The sequence below is a fragment of the Myotis myotis genome, unplaced genomic scaffold, assembly GCF_014108235.1.
Source record: "Myotis myotis isolate mMyoMyo1 unplaced genomic scaffold, mMyoMyo1.p scaffold_m19_p_1, whole genome shotgun sequence".
Taxonomy (NCBI): Eukaryota; Metazoa; Chordata; class Mammalia; order Chiroptera; family Vespertilionidae; genus Myotis; species Myotis myotis.
This window is the reverse complement of record NW_023416313.1, coordinates 2,604,801-2,619,873: the sequence shown is the minus strand read 5'-3', so window position 1 is coordinate 2,619,873 and position 15,073 is coordinate 2,604,801. Positions and strand designations below refer to the sequence as shown.

The 15,073-nt window shown below is 50.2% G+C and overlaps 1 protein-coding gene across 14 annotated transcripts in view; it reads left to right on the top strand.

Annotated features, from left to right (window-relative positions):
- Nucleotides 1-15,073, top strand: part of LOC118666255 (TBC1 domain family member 14) — a 168,432-nt gene that overhangs the window by 114,329 nt on the left and 39,030 nt on the right. For 9 of the 14 annotated variants that reach the window (XR_004970921.1, XM_036328307.1, XM_036328289.1 and 6 more), the window contains 2 exons: nucleotides 4,725-4,892; nucleotides 11,882-12,002. Coding sequence is in view for 13 of the 14 variants with exons in the window: in XM_036328307.1 (XP_036184200.1) it covers nucleotides 4,725-4,892; nucleotides 11,882-12,002 (289 nt within the window). In the remaining variant the exon portion in view is untranslated. Of the gene's footprint in view, nucleotides 1-4,724; nucleotides 4,893-7,228; nucleotides 7,460-10,567; nucleotides 10,705-11,881; nucleotides 12,003-15,073 lie in introns of those variants that run through there. The other 5 variants (XM_036328299.1, XM_036328378.1, XM_036328406.1 and 2 more) reach the window with 4 other exon arrangements.

The window sequence follows — 15,073 nt, the reverse complement described above, 5'->3', positions numbered from 1 at the left end:
CGGTATCCTGCTATTTTACTTATAGAAAACATTTTCCCACAAAATTAAAAATTTATACACTTATGAATGAATGTCTTTGTGGTATTCCGCCCTGTGAATCATTTACTTGTCTAACAGTAAGGAAGTGGTTTTCCTTCTGCTTTTTGATGATAAAGTGACCTGTGGGCGCGTGTACTGGTGCGTGGTGTACATTTCAGGATTTCCTGGGGCCGAATCCCAGAAGTGCTGCCTGCTTGGTCCTGACCCTGGTCACCTGACCTGCCCTCTCCCGAGAGGGTGTCTGTAAGCCCCCAGGAGCCCATTGTCCTTGGTGCAAGTTTACTGGCAGTGAAAGTCCAATCTCTGCTTTATGAATGAGGACACACTCCACGGGGGCCGGTGGACTGTTGATATCTGTCACAGCTCTGGCCCCACGTGACTGTAGCTTGAGGTCTGGCAGGACTGGTCCTCCCTGCTCCTGCGGTCTCAGAATGCAGAGATGCTATGGTTTGCTTCTCTCCCTCTCCTGGGCCCTGGCTCAGAGGACTGAGGCACGCTTTCCTGCCTTTGCCTGAGATGCTCCCTTCTCTTGCCTGCGTGCCTCTGTCTGATGTCTGCGTATCTTTAAGGCCCAGCTCAGCTCTTCCAGGACGCCCTCCTGGCTCCAAGGGGCAAAGGTGGCCTCCCCCAAGCATGCTGCTCTCTGTGTCTGCTCTCACGTAAGTCCAGTTTTGTTTTGTGTCTTGTTCTTAGTATGAGGCCTTCAAGTCAGAGCCTGGATCTTAGTCATCCCTGATCCCCAGCGAATGCCTGGCGAATGTTCTTGGTTGGCGCTGGGACATGAACAGAACATGGCTTGGCCCTGCCCACTTGCACAGTGTAGAGTCTACACTGTAGACCCTTGCTTGTGGAGCCACATGCAAGAGTGGTTTCTTCTCATGCACAGGGGCAGGCCACTTTGTGCCACGCTCTGGGCTGGGCGTTTTCCATACCAGAGAAGAGAGGGGCCTGCTGGATTCCGGGGGTGCAGCCCAGTGGAGGGAGAGGGCACACAGATGAGCTCTAGAAGCCACCTGGGCTAGGAATCGGCACACCATCTGGATCAATGGAAACCAGAGATTGGAAGATACTAGAAAAGGTTACATTATCAGGCAGTTGTTCCCAGTTTTATTTTGCTTTCGTTCGTAGTATTTTTAGAGTAGTTTAAAGCGAAATCTAAAAGAGTGTCATTCACTGTTCATGGAAACTGCTGGCACAGAGCTAATCTTCAATTCATATAGATTAAAGCATCAATTAAAGAAACGAGAGAACACGTGACAGGAAGCATTTATTAGTTCAGGACAAAGTTCTCAGCTCTAGTTGCACAGAATTCTCTGGGAAACTAAAAAAATCAGTTGATGTGTAGGCCCCACCCTCAGCAATCAGTTTTCATTGGTTTGGGGTGAGGCCATGGCGTTAGGATTATTAAAAAGTTCTCTAGTGAATTCTCGCTGTAGCCAGGATTGAGAACCACCCGTGGGAGGTATGAACTTAAATCCAAATCCAAGCCCTTCAGTTGACTGTGTGTCCTTGGGCAAGGTTATATCTCTGAGTTTCCTCATCTGTCAGAGGGAAAATCATACATAGACACCTTGAGGATGGGGGCCTGTGTCTCTGGGGGCCTGTGCCTCTGGCTGGCCTGTTGGCGCAGCGCCTATGTAGGACACAGTCAGAGCGCAGTACAATGGGGCCTTGACTTACGAGTTTAATTCGTTCAGAGACCGAGCTCGTTAAGGAGCTTGTTAACTCAAATTACTCTATCAACTCAATGCAAAAAATCGGCTGAGAGACAGCTGGTATCGCAAAAAACTCGTTAGTCGGGACACTCGTAAGTCAAGGCCCCACTGTATTCTGCTTATTGAATGAAAGCAGTAACGGGTGAGTAGTGTTAGGATGAGATGAGCTGAGCTGCTTGGCCTGTCATGCATAAGCCGCCCTCAGTGTTACTGATGAGCACAGGTAAGTCACCCATCTGGTGGCTGAGGCTGGTACCTCTGTTGCAGAGGAGAAAGCTGAGGTTTGTCTCTCACGCAAAGTCAGGCAGCTGGTCCTGAAGCTGGGATATGAGCCCCGCCTGCCTGACGCTGAGTTCCACGAGGAGTCCTTGCGCCACAGCCAGATCTCATCCCTTCAGGTCTAAGTCCTGCATCCCTCAGTGTGGTCGTGAGCCCAGACCCCTCACCACGTGTGATGCTTATGGCCTATGAGCTCGCAACTCCTCTTTCCCTCCTCTTAGGATTCCTTTGGAGATTACGAATAAATTTGTGTTTTTCCCCAGGAAAGTAACGTTCAATACTAAACCACATGGGCGCTTTCGCCCTGCCGCCTTTCTCCTTGTGAAAACCTCCGCAGATGTTAGGGAATCCTCCCTGTTTAACTTCTCCTTCCTGTGTTTACATGTTGGGAAGGGTTGAAGGGGAATTCAAGGAGGCTGTGACCCAGCCACTGGGGCCTGTTTTGGACTCTGACTTATCAGTCGAGATATACAGGCCTGAGTGGGTTTCAGGGTTAGTTAATGAATGACCCGTGAGTGCAGGCTCTACAGCAGGTTTCCTGCCAGCCCTCGGGGATCCAGAGAGCAAGTAGGGTACCCTCCCTCCCCCATGTAGTTAAGGAGATGCGGAAATAGCTATAATACAAGTCCCAGCTCTTGGTCAATGATGCGTGTAAAGTGCTCTGGGAGGACAGCAGAGCCACTGGGTACAGAGGAGTCTTCATCCGGGAAGACTCCAGAGAGCGTGGGAGCTAAGCTAGCACTTCCTGAAGTGTAGCATATACTGTCGTGTGCACAGTGAGCCCTGCACGTGGGCCCTTGGAGTGTCACTGAGCCCTGAAGTCTCCATCCTATCCCTTCCCTGTCAGGACCTTGCTCCCCCAGGGCAGCCGCTGTTTTGCTTGTTTTGGAGTTTCAGATAAATGGATTCATACAGCATGTACTTCAGTGTCTGGCTTTCTTTGCTCAGCTTTGCCTGAGGTTCACCCGGGTGTTACTGAATGGCGGCCGTATTCGTTTTCTCTTGCTCTGTATAGTTTTCAGTCGCACAAACATACTTCTGTGTGTTGCCCGTGCATGGAGGCTTGATTCTTAAGTCTGTGACACTTACTAATTAGGAGGTGCTCATCGTAATAGTCTCACGCATGTCTTTAGGAGCGCATGCTGGGGCGGCCCTGCCGAGTGTGCTCGGCAGACATGCTAAGCGCTTTTCCTAGGTCAGTGGTCGGCAAACTGCGGCTCGCGAGCCACATGCGGCTCTTAGGCCCCTTGAGTGTGGCCACGAAGTTTCAATCGCACTGTACGTGCGCACCTGCACGTGGTATTTTGTGGAAGAGCCACATTCAAGGGGCCGCAGTTTGCCGACCACTGTCCTCGGTGCTTGCTCATACTGCTGCAGCAGCGCGCGGCACTCGGGTGCTCTGCGCCCTCTTGGAATGCCGCACTGTCACTTGTTGGCTTCTGTGTTTGTTCTTTTCCGCCACCCTGGTGACGGGTGAGGGGATTTGGGTTTCCTTTGCCTACCTTTCCATATTTTATTGGCCTCTGTTCTGAGGTGCCTGTGTGGGCCTGTCTCACTGATCTGTAGGCACATTTTTAGATTCAGGGTGAGAGCCTTTGTGAAATAGACGTGAGGAATGCCGATCTCCTCTGCACGGTGGTTTCCTTCTCATTCTCTGCAGATTTTTTGTTTTGTGTTCTTAATGAACAGAACTTCTTTTTTTAAAAAATATATATATTATTGATTTTTTACAGAGAGGAAGGGAGAGGGATAGAGAGTTAGAAACATCGATGAGAGAGAAACATCAATCAGCTGCCTCCTGCACACTCCCTACTGGGGATGTGCCCGAAACCAAGGTACATGCCCTTGACCAGAATCGAACCTGGGACCCTTGAGTCCGCAGGCCGACGCTCTATCCATTGAGCCAAACCGGTTAGGACCAGAACTTCTTAACTATAATGAATTCTACTTTATAGAATCTTCTTTTTTATGGTTAGTGCCTTTTTTGTTCTATTTAAGAAATTCTGTTATCTTATAGAATCTTTGTTTTGACATTACCTGCTAGATCCATGATCCATCAGAATTACCTTTCAGTATGATGTGAGGCAGTGGTTAATGTTCCTTAGCTATAGAGATCACCCTTCCCGTGAACCTTGAAATACATCAGGTGACCATATAGCTTCTGTCATCTATTTGTCATTTTACTACTATCACTAATTTCAATACTTTTTAAATTACTGTAGCTACTATATAATGGGTCTTGATATTTGATAGAGTAAACCCTCTACTTTGTTCTTTAAGATTATTTTGACTATTCTAGGTTCTTTTTCATTTCCATATAAATTTTAAAATCAGTTTGGCAATTACCACAATAAATCTGTGGTTTTGTTCAGGATTGCATTGAATTTATTGATCTTTATTGATCATTTTTGGTGTCTGAGTATGGTGTGTCTTTCTATTTATTTAGTTTTTCTTTAAATTTTCCACAGTATTTTATAGGTGTTTCTTGTTTTTTTAAATGTAAAGGTCTTGTGTTTCTTTCATTAAATTTATTCCAGGATATTTGTTATTTTTGGATGGTTTTACAGATGGCATTTTAGAAATGCTTTTTGGAAATGCCGCTCATTTCTGTGTGTAGTCCTTGCATCCTGTGATCTTGTTAAATTCGGTTCTCGCTGTTGATCTGTGGATTCTTTTGTGTTTTCTGTGTAGAAAGCCCCTGTCTGTGAGTGGGTTGTTTCCAGACCTCGCCCCTCTCCCGCAGTGTTCTGGCCTCACGGAAGGCCTAGAGCTCCGTGCGTGTGGAAGTGGCCTGGCCTCTGAAAGCTTCCCTGCTTCCCCACTCAGTGTGACGCTTGCTGGCGGGTGTCTTTTCACCAGGTACCTCATGCTTTATTAAATACGTTTTATCCGATTCAGGAAGTTCTCTTTTATTCCTAGTTTTATAATTTTAAAAGATCACACATATGTTACGTTTTGTCAAATGCCTTTTTTTCCTGCATTTCTCAGTTGTAAGTGTTTTCTCCTTTATGTGTTTATGTGGCAAATAACATTGTACTTGTCTAATGTTAAGTAAGCTAACTGCATTTGCATTCTCAGGATAATCCCAAATTATTCATGATACACCATCCTTTATGTTCCATGATTGGATTGAATTTGCTAATATTTTGGTTTTGACTTTCTGTCTGTAATTTGTCCTTTCTTATACTGCCCCTGACAGGTTTTGGTGTCAAGGTTATGCTGGCCTTATAGAATGGGCTCAGAAGTATTCTGCTTTGTGTGTTCTCAGTGAGATTTTTCTCTGGTGGTTAAATGAACCTACCATGTGTTAAAACTTATAGAAAGTCAGTTTTATTGCATATGAATTTTAAAAAAGCCTACACACACACTCCGTGTCAAATGATTCTCAAAAGGGTACTAAACAGTCCTGGCTGAATAGTTTTTTCTTGGGGAATAATGCCTATAAACGTGCTCATTGAATGACTACTGAATTCCTTCTGGGGTGGAGAGAGGGTAGGAGTGAAAGCTTTGGCCTCTGAAAGGCTTTGTGTATTTCTTCCTTAAATGCTTGGAAGAGTTCACCAGTGAGGCCCCCTGGGCCTGAGTTTTCTTTGTGAGTTTCTCATTGTAGGTATTTTTGGAGATTGTTTTGCTGAGGTATAATTATGACACATGACTGTTGCAGGTTGAGGGAGAATTTGGAGAGGTGTGGGAACATGGAGGTGTAGATTTGTAGGGAGGGAGGACACAGGGTCCTGAGAGAGACTGCGGGTGTGGCGCTTCCTGAGTGATGCCTGTGCCAGACCAGGTGTGGATTTGACTCCTGGGGGTGAGGGGTTTGACAAGTTCAAGTAAGATCGCAGGTTTGTAAGTGTGTCAGTAGTCAGAACAGTGCTTAAACTGGAGCGAGCGAGCATCAGAGCTTCTCAACTAGAGGGAGGCTCATACAAACAGATTGCTCCCCCCACCCCCCCAGGTTCTGATTACGGAGGTCTGGGTCGGGGGCGCAGGATTTTGTGTTTCCAGCTAGTTCCCAGGTGGGCTGCCTCCAGTCCAGACACCAGACTGGAATGCAAGGAATTAGTATCCTTGCTAGTCACCCCCCATGCCTCCTCCCCCCAACACACACAATTCAGCTGCACTGGGACTGGGATTTTGAGGGTGGTCTTTTTTAAAATACATTTTTATTTATTTCGGAAGGGAGAGAGAGCGAGAGAGAACATCAAGGATGAGAGAGAATCATGGATCGGCTGCCTCCTGCGCGCCCCCTACTGGGGATCGAGCCTGCAACCCGGGCATGTGCCCTTGACCAGGAATCGAACCTGGGACCTTCCAGTCTGCAGGCGGACGCTCTATCCACTGAGCCAAACCGGCTAGGGCTGTGGGTGTTGTTTTTTAGTCTTGGCCTGGCACAGACCAGGTGCTCAGTACCACTCCTGTGCCCTGTTGTCTCCCACACTTGACTTATTTTTTGTACTTGCAGAAGGAATACATGCTGATTTAGTTTGTGTTTTTTAGCAGTATGGAAATTTGGAAAGTAAAATTAAAATTTCCATCTTCATCCCTTACCACTGCCTATCGCAGAGATGGCCACCTGGTACTGACTCTCCAGTCGCAGGTGGTCTCCTTTATTTAAGGGGCATGGACTGGATATTAGAGGGCCCTGGCCGGGGTGCAGCGTCGCCTCCCCGTGGGCGCATTGCAGACCCAGGAGTGAGCAGTGCCTGTGGGAAGGGCGGCGAGCCAGCCTAGACTAACTTCTTGTGGGTTTAGAATGGCTCAGGTTTGTTGACCTTGAAGTGGTTAGTTAGATCTTGTCCTTGAAAAGGTTTTAATGGTGTTTCAAATCAGGAATAGGGAGAATCCCTTGGTGATGGTTCTGAGGCAGGGATTGGGTCAGGACTTTCCATGACCCTTTCTGTGACTCACCTGCATACCTGTTCTCTTTTTCACAAAGCTCAGTCTCTGACACACAGGACATGCTCTAAGTCGTTGCAAATGTGACTTCATCTTGCTTCCCAGAAAGGAGTGCCCTGGGTTTTGTGGCTCGTTGGCCTCTCTGGCGCTGTGTGTGGCTCTGGGTCTCTGCATGGCGCCGAGATGTGGAGTGGAGCTGTGCTGAGTCCCTGGAACCGGTCCCTCACGCTTTGCTTCCCAGACTGCCCGCCCTCCTCCCTCCTCCCTCCTCCCTCCCTGTGACTAGTTAGGAGTCAGAGCCCTGCCTGCCCCGCCCCCGCCTTTCCAGCGGCGGCTCTGTCCTGGTGCCTTAACCTTCCAGACTGTGGAGCTGGGCTCTGAAGGCGTCCATGGTGCTTCCCCGGGACTCTGGCTCCAGCTGCCAGGAATGCGGCGAGGGGAGAGTCCGCCTGTCTGCGGCTGGCCTTGCAGAGCCATGTGGCCACAGTAGACGCGATGTCCGTCTCCTCTGCGCTCCTGCTCATGGACAGGTTTGTGGTCCCAGTGTTGCCTTTCTTGTTTTTAAACTGGAGACGTAACTGGAGCTGGGTTTTTACCCTGTGTGGAGGTGTAGGCCCCCGCTGCCCATTGGGCAGAGTTGCCTCCTTGCGTGTTTCTTAGATGAAGTGGGCGTGTCCTGTAGCTCCAGCAGGGTCTGCTGTGCGCCAGGAGCTCTCGGCAGGTGCTCACGACCCTCCCTTGAGTTGACCGCTGCTTCTGTTTTTAGGGATCCACTCTTTAGCCTCAGATACTACTGGGGTCACATTTTTTAAAGGAGGAGAGGCTCCAAGTGTTCCTAGCTCTGAGCGCTTTTAGTTGTGGAACTAGGAATTTGGGGCACAGTGACTGGTCTTTCCCCGGGGCAGGGAGAATCCTGTCACACGGGAGGCTTGCTCTGCAGAGTGTGTTTTGTTTTTCACCTGTGATGGCTGAAGAGGCTGGCCTCTCCCTCTTCCCTGTCCAGAGCAGAGTGAGGGCCAGTGTGGGGTCTGAGGCAGGGAAGCCTGCTGCTGCTGCGGGGTGGAGAGCAGGAAAAGCACACAAGCTATGCAAGGGCTTTGGAAGCATCACTCAGGATTTCTGTCTTCTCTACCCCAGGGGGTGCCAGGGTGTGTATATCCCATCAGGAGTGGAGTCCTTAACCTCCCCGAGCCGGTTTCCTGTCTGTACCATGGCGACTCTGTGCCTTCCTGGTGGGGCTGTTTCACACATGCGGTCCCTGACAGGTGATCTGTAAAGGAAATGGTGGAGGAGATAGCCATCGGTGCGCGTGGGACGGAACGCTGGGTGTTCCTGGTTACTCCTGGCTAACTTGCTCCAGCTCCTGTTAGTGAGCCGAACGAGGGAGAGGGCACGAGGCCCAGGCAGTCACTGAATTGCAGCAGAGCTCGCTTGCACAGTGTTGAAGGAGGAGGACTTTGGAGTTTTATTTCTCAAGACGGAGAGGTTTTGAGAAATCCCTGCTGAGAGGTGGTGGCCTGTGGAACCTGCTCCGCAGGGTGGGGAGGGTTGCTTCATGCACCCTGGGACGGCGCTGACTCCAGATTTCCAGGTAGCAGCTCGGACACGTCCCCCTGCCTCTCGGCCCTGTGCCCATTAGCTGTCTCTCTGGCAGGACTCCCCGAGCTGTTCGGATCCCAGCTTCCTCTACTTTAAATGGGCAGGAACCATTCTTGTGTCATGTTTGTGAAGAGGCCCTGAAAAGCATGCATGGAATAATTTTGAATGCTTTCCTCCTGTTCTAGACTGGAGTCACCACAGTGACTAGGAGGCAGTATATAGTACGTCCTCACTTAACGTGTCGATAGGTTCTGTGACTTTCAGTGAAATGACCCATAACAAAAACTGTTTATTTTATTATTATTTTAATAGGTTTTTACTGATTTTAGAGAGAGGGGAAGGGAGAAGGATAGAGAGATAGAAACATGAATGAGGGAGGAACATTGATCAGCTGCCTCCTGCACACCCCCTAATGGAGATCTGGCCTACAACCCAGGCCTGTGCCCTGACCAGGAATCAAACTGGTGACCTCTTGGTTTGTGGGTCAATGCTCAGCCACCGAGTCACCCCAGCTGGGCAAAAACCAATTTTATAACATCTGCAAGAGTTAAGTTTCTACAGCACCTCATCAACGGTGTAACAAACTGACGTCATGATTCGAGGACCTGCTATATCCACCCTCAAGGACTTAGATTCTGGTGATGAAAACCGAAAAACAAGTGGATAAATCTAGGCTGAGAAGAGGAAAGCTTCGTGGGGACAGGATTCTAATGGTCCATGTTGTCCCCGTGAGATGTGTCACTGACCCATCTTGCTCCTAACTGTGATGACACTGTTTCCTTGTGACATGCACTCCACAGTGTGCCCGTGAGCTGCTGGCTTCCCGGGGCCGGCAGGCAGAAACCAGCACTATTTTTACATGACTCTGTCATTGGTGTCAACATAAGGACGTTCAGACCTGTAGAGAATTTTTACGAGTTTACTTGAACCAAACTGACTACAGTGCTGGGGAGCAAGAGCTCAGATGCCCTGTAGAATGACAGTTTTGCAGTTTTTTTAGACTTTTGGAATTAAGGAAGGAATGGAAGGAAGAGTACTTAGAGGTGGGAGAAACCAAGGTGCGGGGTATTTAAGGGTTTGTGCTCTGCTCCCTGAGGTGGTCATGCGCCCGGGAATCTGAAGAAGGCATTTCAAAGGTCTTCACCTCGAGGCACAGAACCAAGGGCATCTCCTATCTTTTCCTCTGCATTGTGACCTAGTGAGATGAAAATAATTATTTTGCAAGCCCTGGGATACACGCAGGGGTGAAACCCTGACTCCTTTTTCCTGCCCAAGTTCTCTGCCTCCCTCAGTTTGTTAGTTGGCAGTGGCTTAACCGTTGGCAGCGCACAGTGTATTACCCGAGGCCTCTTCAGCATTATTATCCAGGAATCGGGATAGGCATTGCCAACAGATTGGGCGGGGGGGCGGGACGTCCAGCACCTGCGGGGCCACCCGCCTTCAGCCTCCCTTTCTTGTAAACCCAGCCGGTCCCTGGGTCCCTCGGATCTCTCTGACCTCTCTGTCACCGCCCTCCCTCCTGCAGAGCAGAGTGCTGGCCCAGCTGGGGGCTGGAGCGTGAGGCAGAAGCTCCTGCTCCTCCTGTGCCCTGCTCCCCAGTGGAGGAATGCCCCGGGGTGATGGCTGCTGCTGGCCAGTGGCTGAGTATGTGTGACAGGCTCGAGGTGGGCCTGGAAGGGTCCTTGGTGCATTGGGTAGCTGCCAACAACATGGCGGTGTGTCCAGTTAGCGATGCCAGCTGTGATCACTTCCTCAAGGAAGTTTCTCCACTGGAGAGAGAACTGGTTTTGCCTTTGTGATCACCCTGGTGTGAAGACCCTGGTCCTCATCCAGCTTTCACCTGCAAGGGTTAGCACCCAGTGGCCCGTTCTAACTCCACCCACCTTTCTGTACTTGCTAGGTGGCATCCTGTAGCTCTCCTTCCTCCTCCGTGCATTAATGTTCGTTTATTTGTACCCATGTAGGCTCGTGCCTTTCTGTCTTATTCAGTGGATTATAATCCCTGTCCTCATTATTTATGTTGATGATTAAATTGTTAGCCAGTGGGAGCCCTTTCAAACTGGCAGCTGTTTCCGTTAGCTGCGTCCCCTTCTTCCTTTGACACTTGCCTACCTGCTGGCACACAAGACGCTGCGCATCGGATACTTTGCTGTGGGCCTGGAAGCCACCTGTTGTAGTGAGTACACCAAAGCGGTGGATCCCAAACAGAGCTTACTTTGCACCACCATTTGGGATTTGTTTTGTTACCTGGGTCTTGCGTTTATGTGTTGTTGGGAGAGGAGACCTCATGACAGACCCCTGGGTGGCTTTCTTTCTATGAAATGTGGAGACTCTGTGAATAGGTATATAGATTTACCTGATAGATAACTTAAACTAAACTAAAGGTTAAGTACTAAAGCAGCTGTTCTTTTTTTTTAATCTCACCTGAGAATTTTTCCATTGATTTTTTTTTTTTTTTTAGAGAAAGTGTAAGGGAAAGGGGGAGAGAAAGAAAGAAAGAAATATCCATGTAAAAGAGACACATCGATTGGTTGTTTCCTGCTCACACTCCAGCCGAGGCCGGGGTTCGAACTGTCAATCCATGTACGTGCCGTGCCCTTGACTAGAAATTGAACCTGTGACCCTTCAGTCTGAGGGTTGATGCTCTAACCACTGACCAACACTGGCCAGGGCTAAAGCAGCTGTTCTTTGAGCACTGATTATGTAGCTGTAACTTTTAAAAAAAGATATATTTTTATTGATTTCAGAGAGGAAGAGAGAGAGGAAGAGAGAGAGAAACAGTGATGAGAGAGAATCATTGATCAGCTGCCTCCTGCACACTCCCCACTGGGGATCGAGCCTGTAACCCGGGCACGATACCCGACTGGGAATCGAACCTCCTGTCATAGGTCGACCCTCAACCACTGAGCCATACCAGCTGGGCTATAGCTATCATTTTAATTCCTACAAGGACACATGTTAAACAAGGGAACTGAGGCTCAGACAGGTTAACATACAGGCCAGAAAGTCACACAGCTAGTGAATGCTTGAGCCAGAGTTTCAGTTCCCTTTGGTCTGACTTCAGAGTTCATTTTTTTCTGATATACTGTGTCATGATGTAATACATTTCCTTACTCTAAATTATAGAATTTGTACACCTAACAATGAATGACAAAAATCTTACTTGAGGTTCAAGGTCTTTCACCTACTGCATAATTTCATGTCTGTATGGAAATCAAGTCTGAAAACCTGGAGTGAGTGGCTCACCACATTGACCTGTCACAGGAAGTCTGCTGGTTTTCTTTAGAGTGACTCAGCTGTCCTGATATTCTAACCACCGAGGAATTCCCTAACCTTTTATTCTCTCCCTATAGGAACTTGCTTACTAGAAAACAAAATGCAAGACTTGACAAACAAAATGACTTGGGATGGAAGTTATTTGGAAAAATGCCACTCCGAGAGAATGCTCAGAAAGAGTCAAAGAAAGTACAAAAGGTATACAAGATACACACAACGTGTGCTGTGCAGCATATACTTATGAACCTTGCAAAAGTGACTATTTTGGAGGTTTTGGGATGGGGAAACTTTGTATTAATTTGCATGCCAAGTTCCTAACACTCAAGCCTGTCTTCAGCATGTCAGTGACTGTACTTTATCATTTCTGACAGTTTGTAACAGGCACATCAGAGTGTTCAGTTGAGAGAGCTGGGCTTTAGATATATTTATAACTTGATTTAATGTAGTCACTTTTTCCTGGTAATAGTTGCAAATGTGTTTGTGGTTGATTTGTATTGACTGTGTTTGCTAGTAAAGCTCCCTCTCTGATCCCCTGGGCTTCCTGGGACTGAATCCTTCCGGTGCTGCGTTGTTCACCCAGCTGTAGTGACCCTCCTCTTGCTGGCCCTGGAGCTGCCCACCTGTCTGCCAGGCTTCGGGGTCAGGCCCGTCAGGGGCAGCTGGAGGCACATGCTCACCTTTCACAGAGGGGCTCCTGCAGGGACGGCAGGCCGGGGGGCTGACCCACCACCTGCATCTTCTAGGCCAGGGGTGGGCAAACTTTTTGACTGGAGGGCCACAATGGGTTCTTAAACTGGACCGGAGGGCCGGAACAAAAGCATGGATGGAGTGTTTGTGTGAACTAATATAAATTCAAAGTAAACATCATTACATAAAAGGGTACGGTCTTTTTTTTTTTTAGTTTTATTCATTTCAAATGGGCCGGATCCGGCCCACGGGCCGTAGTTTGCCCACGGCTGTTCTAGGCTGTGAGCCCAGAGCTGCGACACTGCCCCCAGCAGCCGCACCCCTCCCACCTGCTTTGTGTTCATTGATGATTGTTGTGAACACTCGAGGGTCTACTGGTGCAGGCCCTCACTCTGCACGGGTTGGAGAAACAGCACACACCTGTGCTCAGGAAAGGCCTCGGGAGGAAGTGCTTGCAGCGCAGGGGTTGGAAGAGCAGCACAGGTGCATGGGGATGGCGGCAGGGCCTGCGGGCCAGGCCGTACAGGGGGTTGAGTGTAAAGGTGTGATGGAGAAGTTATAATAATGGGGATGGATCATGTACTGAGTGGTTACTTCTGCTAACTTTAAGTGAGTCAGCACTTAGGTTTCTAGTTCATTTAAAACTCACAACAACCTTATGAAGAAGATACTATTATTGTCCCCATTGTACCAAAGAAGCATCTAGACCAGCCGTGGGCAAACTACGGCCCGCGGGCCGGATCCGGCCCGTTTGAAATGAATAAAACTATTGAAAAAAAAGACCGTACCCTTTTATGTAATGACTAGAGGCCTGGTGCACAAAAGTTTGTGCACTCGGCGGGGAGGGGGTTCCCTCAGCCCGGCCTGTGCCCTCTCGCAGTCTGGGACCCCTCGGGAGATAACGACCTGCTGGCTTAGGCCTGCTCCCGGGTGGCAGAGGGCAGGCCCAATCCCTAGGTGCAGCCCCTGGTCGGGCTCAGAGCAGGGCCTATTGGGGAGTTGGGGCGCCGCCCCCTGTCATGCACAGAGCAGGGCGACGGGGAGGTTGTGATGCCACCCTCAGTCACGCTCAGGGTAGGGCCGATTGGGGGGTTGGGGCACCGTCCCCTGTCACACTCAAGGCAGGGTCAATGGGGAGGTTGTGGCGCCACCCCCTGTAACGCACAGAGCAGGGCCAATCAGGGGGTTGGGGCACTGCCCCCTGTCACTCACAGAGCAGGGCCCATCAGGAGGGTTGGGGCTCTGTACCCTGTCACGCACAGAGCAGGGCCAAGCAGGGGGTTGGGGTGCTGCCCCCTGTCACGCACAGAGCAGGGCCCATCAGGGGGTTGGGGCGCTGCCCTCTATCACCCACAGAGCAGGACCGATCAGGGGGTTGGGGCGCCGCCACTCTCACACTCAGGGCAGGGCCAATGGGGAGGTTATGGCTCTACCCCGTCACACACAGAGCAGGGCCCGTGGGGGGTGGGGGGGCGGCGCTCCTGTCACACACAGAGCTGCAGGGCGATCAGGCGGTTGGGGAGCTCCCCCCATCAGGCACAGAGCAGGGCTGATCAGGGGGTTGGGGCACCTTCCCCTGTCACGAACAGAGCAGGGTGGATAGGGAGTTGTGGCCCCGCCCCCTGTCACACACAGAGCCGCAGGGCGATCAGGGGGTTTGGGCACTGCCCTCTGTCACGTGATCCCGGTGCCGGGAGGCCTCGCGGCTCCGCTGATCCCGGTGCTGGGAGGCATATTACCCTTTTACTATATAGGGTAGAGGCCTGGTGCACGGGTGGGGGCCGGCTGGTTTGCCCTGAAGGGTGTCTTGGATCAGGGTGGGGGTCCCCACTGGGGTGCCTGGCCAGCCTGGGTGAGGGGATGATGGCTGTTTGCAGCTGGTCACACATCCTTCAGGGTGGGGGGTCCCCACTGGGGTGCCTGGCCAGTCTGGGTGAGGGGCTGGGGGCTGTTTTCAGGCTGGGGGTGACTGAAGCTCCCAACCACTCCTTTTTTCTTTTTTTTCTTTTTTATTCTGGGCCAACTTTAGCTTTGAGGCTTGGCTCCAGCTCTTAGGCCTCCACTGCTGAAAGTAGGTTTCTGGCCTTTGCTTACAATGTTGCGATCCTGCTGGCTGAAGCCCGGCCAGCCGAATAAAGCAGGTTTCTGGGGTTTTGTTTAGCTTCTATATTTGTTACATAGTTGCTTAGAGTGCAGCTCAGAGGCCCGCAGCCGCAGGCGGGGAACGTTGGAGTCCTCCGTCACTGAAGCAAGCAAGCCTCATGTTAGTTTCAAGCTGCCTGGCTGCCGGCCGCCATCTTGGCTGGCAGTTAATTTGCATATCTCGCTGATTAGCCAATGGGAAGAGTAGCGGTCGTACGCCAATTACCATGTTTCTCTTTTATTAGATAGGATGTTTACTTTGAATTTATATTAGTTCACACAAACACTCCATCCATGCTTTTGTTCCGGCCCTCCGGTCCAGTTTAAGAACCCATTGTGGCCCTCGAGTCAAAAAGTTTGCCCACCCCTGATCTAGACACAGGCAGAGGAGCAGTGGGGCTGACTGTCGGGAAGGGGCAGCGTGAGCAGGAGGTGGGGGC